The 14,372-nt window shown below is 42.8% G+C and overlaps 1 protein-coding gene across 2 annotated transcripts in view; it reads right to left on the minus strand.

Annotated features, from left to right (window-relative positions):
- Positions 1–874: 874 nt before the first annotated feature.
- Positions 875–14,372, minus strand: part of tmem104 (transmembrane protein 104) — a 114,270-nt gene continuing 100,772 nt past the window's right edge. For both annotated transcript variants that reach the window (XM_073494542.1, XM_073494541.1), the window contains exon 10: positions 875–1,909. In XM_073494542.1, the coding sequence (XP_073350643.1) occupies positions 1,146–1,909 (764 nt within the window). In that variant the 3' untranslated portion in view covers positions 875–1,145. The remainder of the gene's footprint in view (positions 1,910–14,372) is intronic.

The raw sequence follows: 14,372 nt of genomic DNA on the forward strand, positions 1-14,372 counted from the left end.
AACTCTGAAGATCTGGTCGAATAAAGTCCAACCCTTCCCTCGCTCCTTTTCTGATCTACTGCATTTTACTACAATAAAATGACTGTTTCTGCAAATGGAGTCTGGTGGATTTGCTGAGCAGCTGTTTGCTGGTAACAGAAAAATGAATCAAACTCATAAAAACCATCTTGGTTTGTTTTTCCACTGTTCCAAAAATCAACAACTCCATTGATTTGCTCAAAATAAATCCTTAATCCACCGTTATGTGAAAATATTCTGGCTGTGTTCCCCGGGCTGCTCCTCTGATGTTCGCCCTCCTGATATTTTCCATCGAACGCAGCGAATCATGGACTTTGATTTTAATCAAACCAGAGAAGCTGATTGTTTAAAACAGTGGAGAGACAAACCAGGAGTGAGTTTAAGTTTGTATGAAGTTTGTTTCACAACAATAAAATCACTCTTTTTGCAAATGGAGTCTGGTGAGAGCGACAGCTGCGGTTTCTGGCTAAAAAAGAAGGATTTAACAAAAAGGTCCATCTCTGGAGGAATCCTTCTCATAATTCTGACACTTGATGGTGCGCAATTGTCCGCCAAGGATTACATCATCCTTATTACAAAAACATGGAAAAATATGGTCCAGGTTGAATTATACAGATTCCCCCTTCAAGGCGCAACTCTGCTTGAGAGGGTCGGATCATCAAACATCACCCGGCACCCCCTTTCCAACATCAAACTTTCCACAATTTTTGTAACTTTGCACAACCAACAATCCCAGAAGCAAGTCAACTTTGTGCAGTTTGTACGACTTTTCTTGTGAACTAGTTTGTTTGAAGCCTTAAGATCTGTTTTTAAAAAGTTGTGTAAGTGCAAACTCCTGTGAAAACCTCAGACTGTGTGTTGACAAAACATCCGTTTAATAAATGATCCTTTTCAGTTCCCTTTCATTGTTGTCATGCACTGTCCCAGCTTTAATCGATGGAACAAAAACACTCGACATTTGGTCCCTTTTAACAAATTTGATAAATTACTCTTAATTACATTTAATATATGCAACAAAAGTCCCATTTAAAAGGCACACTGTCCAACCAGCAGCAAGTAAGGCCTCGTGTACAGGAACAAAGAGACTGGCCACACAGAGAGAGATTTGTTCTGAGAGCGCCGAGTTCTCATTTCTTGGTGTCAGTCAGGATGATGTTGGCTGTGACAAACATGAGGCAGGACCCGGCCCACACCAAAACAAACCACACCCAGAAGGCGTGGCGGAAAGGAGACCGGTGCTTGTTGACGGCATCCCTGCCCATCACGGGCTCCAGATGGCGCCTAGCGTAGTACACAAGGCAGGCGGGGACAATGTACTGGATCCCTGTGCCAGCATAGGCTCCCGTGATCCCCACCAGGGACTCCAAGTTGTGGGTGCAGAAGGCCACCACGACGGGGGGCACCAGGGTGATGAGAGGAAACACGACGCGGTCCACCACCCACGGGTAGGTGCCCCCGTCCCGGTGGAACAGGGTCTTCCAGTTGTTGCGAAGTGTGACGGCGATGATGGGGAAGTTGGTGCTGATGGTGAAAACTGGAAACAGGCCCAGGAAGTAGCGCAGGAACGGGATATCCAACACGTCACAGTTGTCCGTGAAGTTCAGCGTGTACATGTCGTGCAGCAGCGAGCTCTTGAAGCAGAAGATGGCGGTGAAGGAGAGGAGGACGTAGAAGCCGAGGATCAGGACGTAGTCTGCGAACACCAGGGTGCCGACGCGCTTCTTGTCGGAGATGGGCGTCACCAGGGAGGGAAGGGAGTGTTGACACATGAAGGAGTAGACGCACACGCCGAACAGGTTGGGCACCCCGGAGAGGGTGGCGACTGGCGGGGTGCCCTCGCCGGTACCTTTACCGATGCGGATAAGAGCCAAGATGATCATCATGGTGAATGCTGCGAAGAGACAACAGAGGAGAAGGAATTAGGAAACTTAAAGTTCACATGAAAAACAGGCAGGGGGGGAGGCTTGTTGCAGGTAATGATCGCCGTGTAAGCTCGCCAACAGCGCTGAATGTGCCTCGTGCCATCCACTCTACTTGGACTGATCCCACCATCACAAGACTGATTTCAAGTCACATCAGTGCACATCACGCACGGCAGATGCAGCGAGACGAAACAAAGACGTAAAAGACGTAAGAAGACGTAAGAAGACGTAAACAGACAGAGAGGGAGGCTGGAATGGGGAGAAAAGGCGTGTAAGTGTCTCGTATCTGCAGAGAGTTTCTTATTTTCTCTCTTTGTTGCTGCTCGGGACGCTTTACCAACCCAACATGTGGCTGTTTGACGTCCTGGGAATGAGACTCAACAATCAGCTATCTTTGTGGTGTGTTCAGGAACAGCTGGGACAAATCCTACTGATTCTACCTTTAACTTTAATAGTCTTTGAATTAAATTTAATATGACGTGAGCTTCAGAGGGAGACTTTTTACATTTCAGAGTCTGTTTTGACACAAATATCTGTACTTTTTGAGTTCATTCTGCCTTCCAGCTGTTTGTCCCACAAACATCAGGTATTAAAAACCCAACTAGGAAACATTTCACAGCCTGACGTAAAGTCACTGTAACCAGGCGAAGATAGAGAAGCCTCTCTGTGTGTCTCCACCTCCTGCCGTTCGCATCGCATCTCCAATTGATTCCTGGAGGTGCCTGTCTGGCGACCAGCGTGAGCGTGACTAAAGGAGAGCTCCGAGCGTGGCGTGCAGTCCTGTTACGGGGCTGACAGTCGTGTGGCTCCGGTAAAGCCCTCTCACCTCAACGCACACTCAATCAGCCCGTGACACCAGGAGTTAGTCATAGCCCTGCAGCCAGCTCCTGAACTTTCATCATCATGCTGTCCTTTAAACACAGGGTGACATTTAGGAAGTACCACTCGGACCATAATTTGCCACACATATGCAGAAATGATTCTATATCGTACGCTTCTGTGCTCCCTGCGAGGAGACGGACCTTTGATGGAAATACTGAAAGAGGGGCGGCTCAGCAGGTCCGAGAATAGTTTCTGTTTCTAGGAAAGGTTAAAAAGCTTTAACGGGGTGGAGGGGAAGTTTCAAACAAGCTCGATTAATCAGCTGTAGCTGTGTGCTCCTGCAGTGGCACTTTAATGTATGTCAGGAGGAGAAAATTCATTCCAATTATCAGGGACGGACGGTACAAAAGGGAAGGAGAAACTATCCGAGACAAAGACGCTCAGGACGGAGGTGAGTGTCCGGAAAAGAGGGGAAGTGTCTGAAGGGGATTAATAAAGAAATAATAGCACGATTACGACGACTACCACTTTTGTTTTATATCAACATTATAAGGAGAAGTCGAAGTGGAACTATTAGAGGGTACGTTATAGAGACAGAATATCAAGAGGGACCGAAACAAAGAAAAACACAACGTCAGATTTAATAAGAAGAGATACACAGCAGAAATACAACAAGGACAACAAGGACTAAAGCAGCGAACATACCTGCGCAACAAGAGAGGAACAATCTGAAAACACCAGTCTCATGTTTTAGTGTGGGTGGTCTAAGGACAGAGGATGTCGGTCACTGTACAGATTGTAAAGCCCACTGAGGCAATGTGAATGTGATTGTGATTTTGGGCTCTATAAATAAAGTTGATTTGATTTGATTTGGGTTAAACGACATAAGCCTTGTTAGACTCTTTTGGTGGATAATTTGGCACTGAAATTAACTTTAAAACCCAACACAGCTATTAAAAAAGTGAGAGAAATTAATGAATATGTCGAAAAACAACCCCATCTCGCAAAGTGAGAAAAAAATTCCTTTATGTGGAAGAAGGAAGCGTCGATAATACATCAATATAATCATTTCAGCATCACATCGCAGGACCTACAATGTTAAATCAAGCAGATAAACAAAAGGGAAACTCGCTTGGTTCTTATTTTTCATGACTAATCTACAAGACACGTCTGTTTAATGTAACGTATTGCGTTCAGGGTGAGCCACAATCGATCTTGCTCAATTTAACAAAACAGGACCTGAAATCTTTTTAGAATGACATATTCACGTTATCTGGAGGAAATTCCTCATCGCAGAAAACCAAAGTATCGCTTTATCAGTTTTTTCCAGTATCGTGCTGCCTTTAAAGGAGGATCCAATCCAGACTGTATTCATCCACAAGGAAAATGGATGACGGCATTCGGATGATAACAATAAATTATGCAAGTCGCCGTCGTCCTTTGTTTGTTTTCTGTGGGACATAAATCTGAGGAAAGATGATCTAAACTGCAACAGAGAAACAAATCCTCTCCTTTGTTTCACACTTTCATTACACTTATATCAGAGCAGATGTACACACACATCAGAGTCCACAGTCTGTAAACCTGTTGCACAAGTGTTCAATATTTAATGCATCTTTGGCTCACGTCCAATGTAATCTGTGGCTCAGGGGGAAAGCTCTGAGAGTTGCAATCCTCCTCACACTCCGACCCTGAAGTAGAGAGGTCAGCTAGCCGGGCAACAGACCAACTTTCAAGGACGAGGACACAAAGATGTTGGGCTGCAACTAAGGATTATTTTCATTATCGATTTATCTGCCAATTACCAGGGCTAGGGCTGAACGATGTGAAAGAAAAATCTGATTTGGAGGATTTTGACAGATATTGTGATTAAGATACGAGTCATGATTTTAGTGGGAATGGTCAGTTTTGCATGTGAGAATGTGATTTGAAGGCCAAGGCGTCTCTGTGGCACCATAATGCATTAAAATGGCACGTTGTGAGATATTTACAGACGATTTCTGTCATTTCAGGTCGTTCTGACTTATGTTCACAAGTTAATTCTTCTAGTAAGTTTGTTTTTTTAGATTAATACAGATAATATCTGACTATATAATCAAGAAAATATATTTTACTGTGCTTTTCAAGCTTTATCAAATGTTTTAATGACTATAGACATAATGTGGGTACTGTTGTCATGGTTGTTTTCATTAATAGCGTTATTGTTGGGAATAAATAGACCCCATGAAGACTATAAATCGCAGTGGAGCTGACGATGACGTAGTTCAGTCCAAAACCTAAAGATGTTCAGGCACTGCAAATATAATATATATATATAAATGTCTCAAGAAGGAAATGAGGCTTATTTGTATTCTTATGACGACCTGGTGGTCGAAACGTGTTGGCTTTTTTAAGGATTTAGCCACTATAGTGAAGGCTTTTTAATATTTCCTTCTTATATCTGGAGTGCCTGTGGTTTCTGAAGTCCTGTTTTTCAAAAGCACTCAACACAAGTATTTGTCTACATTGTTTTGCATCGAGCAACCAGCCATTTCTTTTTTCTATATCTAATTTACCGTCATATGTGAGACAAATAAAAGCAGCAAATTCTCTCACTTGAGAAGCTGAAACCAGAAAAAGCTTGACTGAAATTATCATCAAATTAAGTGTTCATTTTCTCGTCGATCCACACCTCAATTATCCGACTAATGCTCGCAGCTTTATAGGAAGTCTGAGAATTATTTCAGTGTTATTTGAGGGCACAACAGTCTCCAATCGTCTGCCATGTTTGAGACACTTCCTTCCTGCATTGCTCTCCACTTCTCTGTCCCCAAAAAAACATCTTAAATGTGTGACAGAGCCGTCACTACTTCCCATCTGCCTGCTCCCTTTGCTCCTCCCGTCTTCTTTCTCCTTCAAATCTCTCATCTTCTTCCCACCTTCCTGTCTGTAATGTGAGCTATAAGTGTGAACCACCTGTCTGCCGGCTGTACACGAGGGAGGAGAAAAGGTGCAGGACGGGAGAAAGGGAAGCTTTTCTCCTCTCTGACACCAACGCTCGCAGGAAGGAAACAAGCATGGGGCTTTTAATTAAGAGTGCCTCAGGGTGGTTGGCCACTAATACAAGCGCCTTCCTGCAAGTCAAGCCAAGATTAAGATGCTGCAAGAGAGGACAGAACGGCTGGTCGTACTGGTCCGCTCCCAGTTAAATGTAGATGAAGGTTATTAACTAAATAATTTACCGAATCCGTCCAAATTGCAAAATCTAAAGCATAACATTTCTTTTTTTCTTCCTGCCCCACAATTCTCGAAGGTTTATGCTAATCGCCGGCAGAGATCTCATTTATCTTACTTAAGACACAGGAACTAACCCCTTATTTCTCAAAGAAATTGAAAGTCAATCAGATGGTAGAGAGGAGCTGAACAACCAGGAACAAAGCCACGAGAATGAAGCGTTTCATAATGTGCTCATTTGTCACCGACTCTCAGCTGCATCGCGCCCACACGAGGCGGGCAAATCACGTCGGCCCGTGACAATTTTATCGCGCTCATCTACAGCGATGAATCTCAACTGAAATAAGAGCATATCAGCTTCGAAGGACCGAGGAAACAGAGTGTGGTTCTTTATTTACATGGTAAATTCACCACAGCCTCCCAGGTCACATGACTGATGTAAGAGACATTCAGACGCATTATTCAGTGATTATCACAAAGTATATTGAAATCAGCAGCACGTACAAAATGAACTCGTCATCTCTTCTCACAGCTATTATCACCTGCCCTTACTTTATAGTCTCCCCTCTCATAATGCCTCTCCAGGCCTTAGTCGAGGGGAAAAATGCTATCTAGATGGAAAATGAGGATTTCCTGCTCGTGTCTTATATATTATTGTAAATTGATGATCTTTGGGACTGTTGGATGGACTAAAACAATTTGAGGGGGGGCCATCTTGAGCTTTGATCACTGTTTTATGAGACATAAATTAATTAAGGGAAACCCTGAATCTAAAGATGAAAAGAGTTTAGCAGCAATGAGTCTTAAAACCCAGAAATAAGTTTGCATTTCTGAGCTTCCAATACCCTAAGTCAACGGGTTTTTGGTTAATCTGCACTTTTTTGTGACCTCAAAATACCCATGCCTTAGAGTAACAGGGGAAAAAACTTATTTAAGTTATTTGTTTCCTTATTTACACCAACTTTGTGCATATAAAATAGTTAAAAACAAGTGCTGAGGTGGAAAAACAGCCTAGTCAAAGAGCAAAACACTTAAAACTACAAAAACTTGCATAATTTCCAATTTAGGGCTTTAATGTAAACGTATATAAACTATATATTGTTGGATTTGAAATCTCATTGGCTACATGATGCATTAATCATCTGGAGGCTGGCGTGTAAATGGCTCAGGAGAGAGGAAGAAGAAGGCAGAGTGGGTCACTGGTCTACGCGATCACTCATTGGCTGTTGTAGGCTCTAGGACGGGCATATACGCTCCTTTGACGTTGAAGTCGCATATCATATGGCTTTAGATTTTTGCTTTCGGTGATTTCATTTAGGCTTCAAAAGTCATAAAATTGGTTTTCATTATCTTATCTTCAATATTGTAAACTATCCCATACCTCCCATCGGCTCTTTGTCGAGGGAAACAGGGCGATGCTAACGTACATTGAAACCTGTAACACGTACAAACGAAATATACGTCAGCCTGACATTCTGTTTTAATCTAAACTTATCATCTCTTCTTACAGCCATTATTGCATGTGCCTTTCTTTATAGTCTCCCTTCTTATTATACATTGACAGGATGATAAAGCCCCTTTAAAAGATGTCACTGACTCGCTGATGAAGTCTCATCTCACACATTCGTATGTCACCCACCCAAACCTCATCCGTTCTGATGGGACGAGCCGGTCACCTCTGCAGATGTCTGTCAGGATCTGGTGATTACGTGCACTTTCAAATTGACACGCCGGGTCCCGGCAATACTCCCCAGTACACTTGACACGCGACAACAGGATCTGAGTAAATTGAGCAGGTGTCAAACAGCCACATATCACGTCAACATAACTAGCGGCCGTCCATCTTGCAGCCTGTGATTTATTCTACCTAGATGGGGATGGCAATGACCTTGTGAGGAATGCTTCAACTTAACAACCCTCCAGAGGAGGCTCGTACAGCCGTATTCTCACTGGTAGCAAACAAAGCTGTTGCTGTTAAGCCAAGGCTGGCACACACTCTCAAAGCTCCAAGGAGTCATTGAGCGAGCACGGAGAAGGATTCTTCAGCGGTTATCTCAGAGGAGATGGGATTCCTGGACTCAATTAATGAGGAGAAAATGGTAGGAGGTGAGAGGTGATCAATCTCAAGTGCGACGGAGCACGAGAAAGCTGCAAGTTGGGGGGTCTGGCTCCTCGGAGGGGAATGACTTGGGACACTTAAACGTGAGCAATTCATTGATGATAGCGAGAAGGTCAAGGACTTCCTCAGCTGTGCTTTCATGTGACGGCATTTCAAACACAAGGTAAGGTTGCGGTGATGCTGCACAACTGTTTTCTCATCTTGTTTGCCAATTTAAACATCTCCCCCTCCAGTGGGTTTAGAGCACAGCAATCATCCCATCATTAATTAAGAAAGACACTCCTTGAGCACTCCTTGGATAATCTCTTCAGCAATTAGTAGCCCTGGCCCTTAGCCCAGCTCTCACCAAGGTCTCAGGATTTTTAAACTGTGGTAGAGCTCGATGACTTCAAACGCATCACGACCGGCGCTCGCGGGGGCCCTCCGCCGCTGCGTTTGGTGGGCGACTGGGTGATAAGAGGCTGCCTTGCCTCGTAACAAGTTGTGTGATCTCAGATAGAGCTATCAGTAAACACAGCACAGAGCGGCACAGCAGTCGGTCCACTGTTTAGCACTCCACACTGCAGCTCCGGTTCACAGGGATGAGCCAGCCAAAACTCCACGACACCATCCAACAGCTTCGTGAAAACATCAATTAGCCCACTCACTCAGCCGGAGCTCTGAGATTTTAGTACGTTATCCACCATCTCGTCTCTGTAAGATGCGAGACGGGGAACAATGGAACAATTCACACCTTTAGGAGAAAAAAAAAGGTACGATTGTGCTTCATGATATTTATTCAATCATACGTCCTCCTCTCATCTGAGATCCACTGAAGAGATGAGGTTGATACAACAGTATTTTTATTGTTGCTCTGTTTATATAAAGATTTAATATGCACCATGTCCACATTAAAATGTCTGAAATGACTTGTGTTGTTCACACCCCAAGAAATATATGATTTTATTCAAGATAATGATGCATTACAGCCAGCTGTTGTTGTTTTGATTGAGATCGATGCGCATTTAAGTGTCATGATGAAAATACTTTAAAGAATCGTCTTATTGTTGGGTAAGACTAAAATATCTAGTGCTCGAACAATTGATCAATTGACTGAAAATTAATGTACGAAAGGTCTGATAACTTATTCAGTGTTTGGGTAATTTATTAAGAAAAACTTCTCTGGTTCCACCGTCTTTAAATGTTTCCTGCTTGTCTGTTTCATGTCACTGTAAACTAATGCTCTTTTTCAGTGCACTCAGGTGTGCTGAGAGACTAAAAGCTGCTCGTGCCTTTTGTCTCTATGACAACAATATCTTGATCAACACGCCCCTTTGCGGTTTACTATCTGTTTGTATTTCATCTGACATCAGGACATGAGAGCGAGGAGGATGTGGGTACATGACATGACATTCGCTTAGGCCAGGAAAAAGAAAAAGTCACAGTGTCATCACCAGCACCTTTTATGAAAACTTGGAGCGGCGTAGCGCTCAGAAAAAAAGACGCTGGCCGCAGATGCTCGCTCCTCATTAGAAAGACTAAGACTGTTGGTTGGGAATAATACATCAGTATCACCTGGTATTTGCCATGTTGACTGCTGTCGGCAAAAAAGATGTCATTCACTGATGTTTATCTGTTGTGTCACATCCATTTTTGCTGGCAAATTCATTCAAGGTAGCTGTAGAGCAGCTAAAAAAAGAAGACTTTTCATGCGAGGAGGGTTTGATGAGGCATTTGTGAGCTTTAAGAGCTGAATTTCTTTAAAAACAGTTCAGTTATTGTTTTTATAATGAAGATTTCTTTGGCACAAGATGGGTGATAAATAACAGATCTCGCCCAGAATTTCACATCATCTGTTCATCCCAACAAAATAAACAATTTACTATCGATATATAAGAACTGGCCAACTGTCTGCAGCACAATACATAGATGTCTTCCACATAATGTCAAAACTAATTTCAGCTACTATTTGACACAGATTGCACCTTTAAATAAAGCACTTAAAAGGCCACACTTGTTAGTGAATGAGGCAATAACATACAGAGGAGAGACGGAAATCTCAGGTGTCAGTTTTTGTCTCTGCCCGAGACGTTTGCACAGGGTTAAAGCCAAGTTAGAGGCAAGTACGAACAAATAGCTTCTCTTAAAAACGAATGCTCGAAGCCACAGCTTTAATTCCTCCCTTGAGTCACAGTCTTTTAATGGGATGAAGGCACCTCTGAGATAAACACGACTCAGAGGTCACTGACCATAATTAAAAGCTTAGTTACTGGGTATAGATCCGATTGATCGTGTTCCCCAACCAAAGCAGACATTGACCAAACATTCCTCTAATCACGCAGGAACTCATCTCAGCAGGAAGTCAAACCTCTCATTACGCAAAGACACATCGATACAGAGCCGGGGTGGAGGGCGGCGGCAGAACGGCTACTGTTTAGTTACGCTCAACAGAAGTGTGATGGTTTAGTCCTTGCTTGACAACAGGAGCGTCACAGACTGACAGAACAGGAATGATGAGGCTTTCCCCCCCTTAAGTGTAATTTCTCTGGACCTCTGAACTGTGTTTCTGCTGTTCGGTTCATTAAGAGCTGCTCATATTTCACCTGCTCCCCTGTGAGCCGCACGCTCTGGACAAACTGAACTTTCCACTCAACCGGCCACCAGAGTCCCCCTGACCTTCAGAAAAACAATATCTCCCTCCCTCACCCGTTTCAAATGGCAGCGGGCAGCTGTGAACATCCCCGCGGGCGCTCTCTTACCTCCGTATACGATGTTGTAGTAAACTAAGAGCATTAGATGGATTGCGAGGCCAACGGATCACTGAAGATACGACTCTTTAACTAACAGTTGTGTTTTCCTGCTGCAGAGGAGGAAAAATGGTGCCGTTTACTATATTTCACATATATATTCAGTTTATCACACTCAGGTCGGTTACTTTGAAGTTTCGATGATAAAAAAAAATATTATTTGACCGTTAAATGTTTGAGTGCTCTCAAATAAAATATAAACGGGGAAATAAACCTTTTTGTTTTTTATATAAACTGTACTTTTAAGTACAGCGCCTGCAAAAATGATTCAGTCCCCTTGATAGTTTTCATGCTTTATTGTTGTATAAAATGGAAGTAAAGAGGATTTAAAGTGTATTTTTTACACTGATCAACAGAAAAAGACTCTTTAACGTCAAGACCCCGGCCTCCTGGGGGAAAATCCTGTTCATGACCCATCAAACCAACACGACTCCGACTTCTCTCTCTACACTACTACAATCCAAAGAGGGGAAACACTGAAAACAAGCCACATTTATGAAAAGTTAACCCAAACCAACACTACAGCAGACAATATAAATACAAAGGAGATGTGAAATGGAGTTAATGATTACATTAAGTCGATAAGTGCGTGGAAAAGTAAATACTGTTTCAACCTGTTAGAGTCAGCCTCTTCATTTCCTGCCGCCTGCCCGATGAAAGCAGCGCGGATCGTTATCAGCTCTCCAGGAGACCACCCTCCTCAACTGTGACAGGAGCAGAGAGCTCCTCTAATTGATATTGAGTGGTATGAGAGGAAGGGAATAAGTTAACAGCCTCCTCGCTCAGTAAACGAGTATTAATCACTTCGGTCCGTCTCTCCAGGGATTGGACGGAGAGCTGTATGGAGCCTCGGAGGGGTTACTGTCTATATTAACTGTTGAGTGAGTGACATATGGATCCTGTGCTTCCCCGAGAGCAACTGTCACATTTACTTCAGAGGAAAGTTAAAGATTTCTATCCGGTGTCCTTCATTTTCTTTCTGTCGTATCCTTCCTGAGCTTGTTTACAAGAGTGAGGTTAGGTTGTCCCAATTCTTGTTGGGATAGAGGCTGAGGGTGAAGTGTTAAGACCGATCACTGTGATCGCTCCGCTCGGTAGCTTCTCATTTTCTCTTTCTCCTCTGGTGTTAAGCGATGGTGCTCATACCGTGGATTGTGATTTGTAGTTTCCCTGGTAAACAAGCCGACTTCTTCAGCTGTTGCAGTCCCTCCTAGCTGCCCAGCTGCTGCTCTTCATAGCAACAAGCATAAAACAATCGCTACTAGTTTGCTAATGTCTTGGCAGCTTACTAACTAGCTAGCTAACATGAATCGTTATTGCTAATTTGTGCATGACGGCTCCTCATTTCGACCTGCCAATGCTGCACCCCCCTTGCAAATAATGTTTTATCCTAAAGGTTAATGTTAATGTGCTGCAGTGAGTAATGATGTGCGTTATAAGCAGCTCCATTCGCATCTTAAATATACAAGATTTTGGCTCGTTATTATACATCACTGAAATGATCGACTGAAAAGGTTAACAAGCTCTTGAAAATTCAAAAGAGGAAATGAATGACGGCTGGTTGAAGTGGACGGTGTTTGAGTCTTATAGAAATATGGCTCACATGGCAAGTTTCTCTTTATTTACTGATTTATTCTTTGATGTATTTTAGAAGCCATATTTTATGCCTTTATTAAAGAGATGCAACGAAGGTTACTATGAGTCACTATGATTGTGTTTTTTGTCATATCAAACTTGACCTGTAAAATGCTTCTGTAGTCCAATCAGTTACAAATAAGTCACTTTAAATTGATTTAAAGCTGCAACGATCGATAGAAAATTATTTGCCAACTATTTTGATAAACAGTTCATCATTCCAGCCTTTTTTCTAGCAAAATTATCGAACATTTTCTGGTTCCAGCTTCTTAAATGTGAGGATTTGCTGCTTTTCTTTGTGAGTCTTAGGGTTTTGGACTGTTGGTTGGACAAAAGAAGACATCTGAAGGGATTAAGCAGCCTTGGCGAGGTATGAATGCTTCTTGAATGTACTTGTGATTGGACAAAAAGTTGTTTTTCATATTGAATTAGTTGGTGTCCTCATTTTTAATGGATACTTGACCGAAGTAGTTATAACTCCCAGTATATAAACTGCTATTTTTCAGTCATTTTTAAGTAAAAACATCAAACATTTGCAGCTTTTCTTTGTCATTTCTGACAGTAAATGAAGAGTCTTTGGGTTTCACACTAGTGGTTGGACAAAAGAAGTAATTTGAAGATTTCACTTTGGTCTCAGCATTTGATTTTACATTTTATAGATTAAACAATATTCGGCAGATTAAGCCAGGATGTAAAAAGTCGTTAGTTGCAGCCCTGCTTTGTTGCCCTGAACTGTAGCACGCTCCTCGTCTTTATGTGTTTTATTTTGAACATGTCAGAACAAAGCTGGTAAACAACTGATCTCTAGTGTCTCAGATATCAGAGGTGACACCTTCAGGCAATTACCCGCTGGGTGCTGATAACTGTAGTAAGATGTTGACCAACTAAAATGTTAGCAGATGGCCTGAGCCCTAACGCTGCCCTTTGCACCACTTTCCATTTTAATTAAGGAACAATTAAGCGGCACGGCTGGAAAAAAATAAAAAAGACCAAATTACTGCAGTCAGGATTTCTGGGTTGTAAAAGCGGTGTCACACTGACCCGAGCTAATGGACACTCCATTGAAAATCACAGCATGTTACAGGCAGCACAGCAGCAGGCAGTCACACCATCACTCATGTTTGAGGTAAAACAAAACAAAAAAAACAGGACTCGCTGGACGAGAAGGTGACTACAGTTGAGTGGCAACGATGGTGACAAGGCAAGAGCCGAGGGGCAGGAGGTAGGGCCCCAACACACCAGCCAGCTGCTAACCCTGACATCCAACACACCACGTCGCCTCGCAGGGCAGCACAGGTGACTGCAGGTGTAGCCGGGGAGTGGTGAGTAATGGTCAGGAGGGCAGGTGGGGTCGTACGTCTGCAGAGTTTTCAGTGTCAGTGCTTCTAAATAAAATATATCCAAAGATCCAGGGACTCAAAACAAACTGAGCTGAGCAGATAAATGAGGTATATTTCAAAAGCTCCTTGTTTTCTGTAATATATATAACGTAGAGTGAAACACCAAGTGTCAGGCCTTTTTGTTCTACTTTCATGATTTGATGTCATTTCGTTGCTAACTTGTTTATTAGTCATTTGCTTCATGCACAGCACAGCACATGAAGTACAGGGCGAGCCAATCCATGTATTCGTACCAGATTTACTAGCAGGTCCCGACTCTAATCTGGAGGATTTTTTATAGAGAAAATATTTTCTGGTTTTCCAGCTGGTGTCACCCCGCTGCCCTGCGTGAACTCAGTTATTTACTTTCTTGATTGATAGATAGATTTACTTTTTGCTAAAATGGACTGCTAACTAGTGGTGGTAATCTTTTTTTTTTTTTCAGAATCTATTCTTGAGGTAAAACAGACTCGGCACG

The sequence above is a fragment of the Pagrus major genome, chromosome 23 (genome assembly GCF_040436345.1).
Source record: "Pagrus major chromosome 23, Pma_NU_1.0".
NCBI classification, from domain to species: domain Eukaryota; kingdom Metazoa; phylum Chordata; class Actinopteri; order Spariformes; family Sparidae; genus Pagrus; species Pagrus major.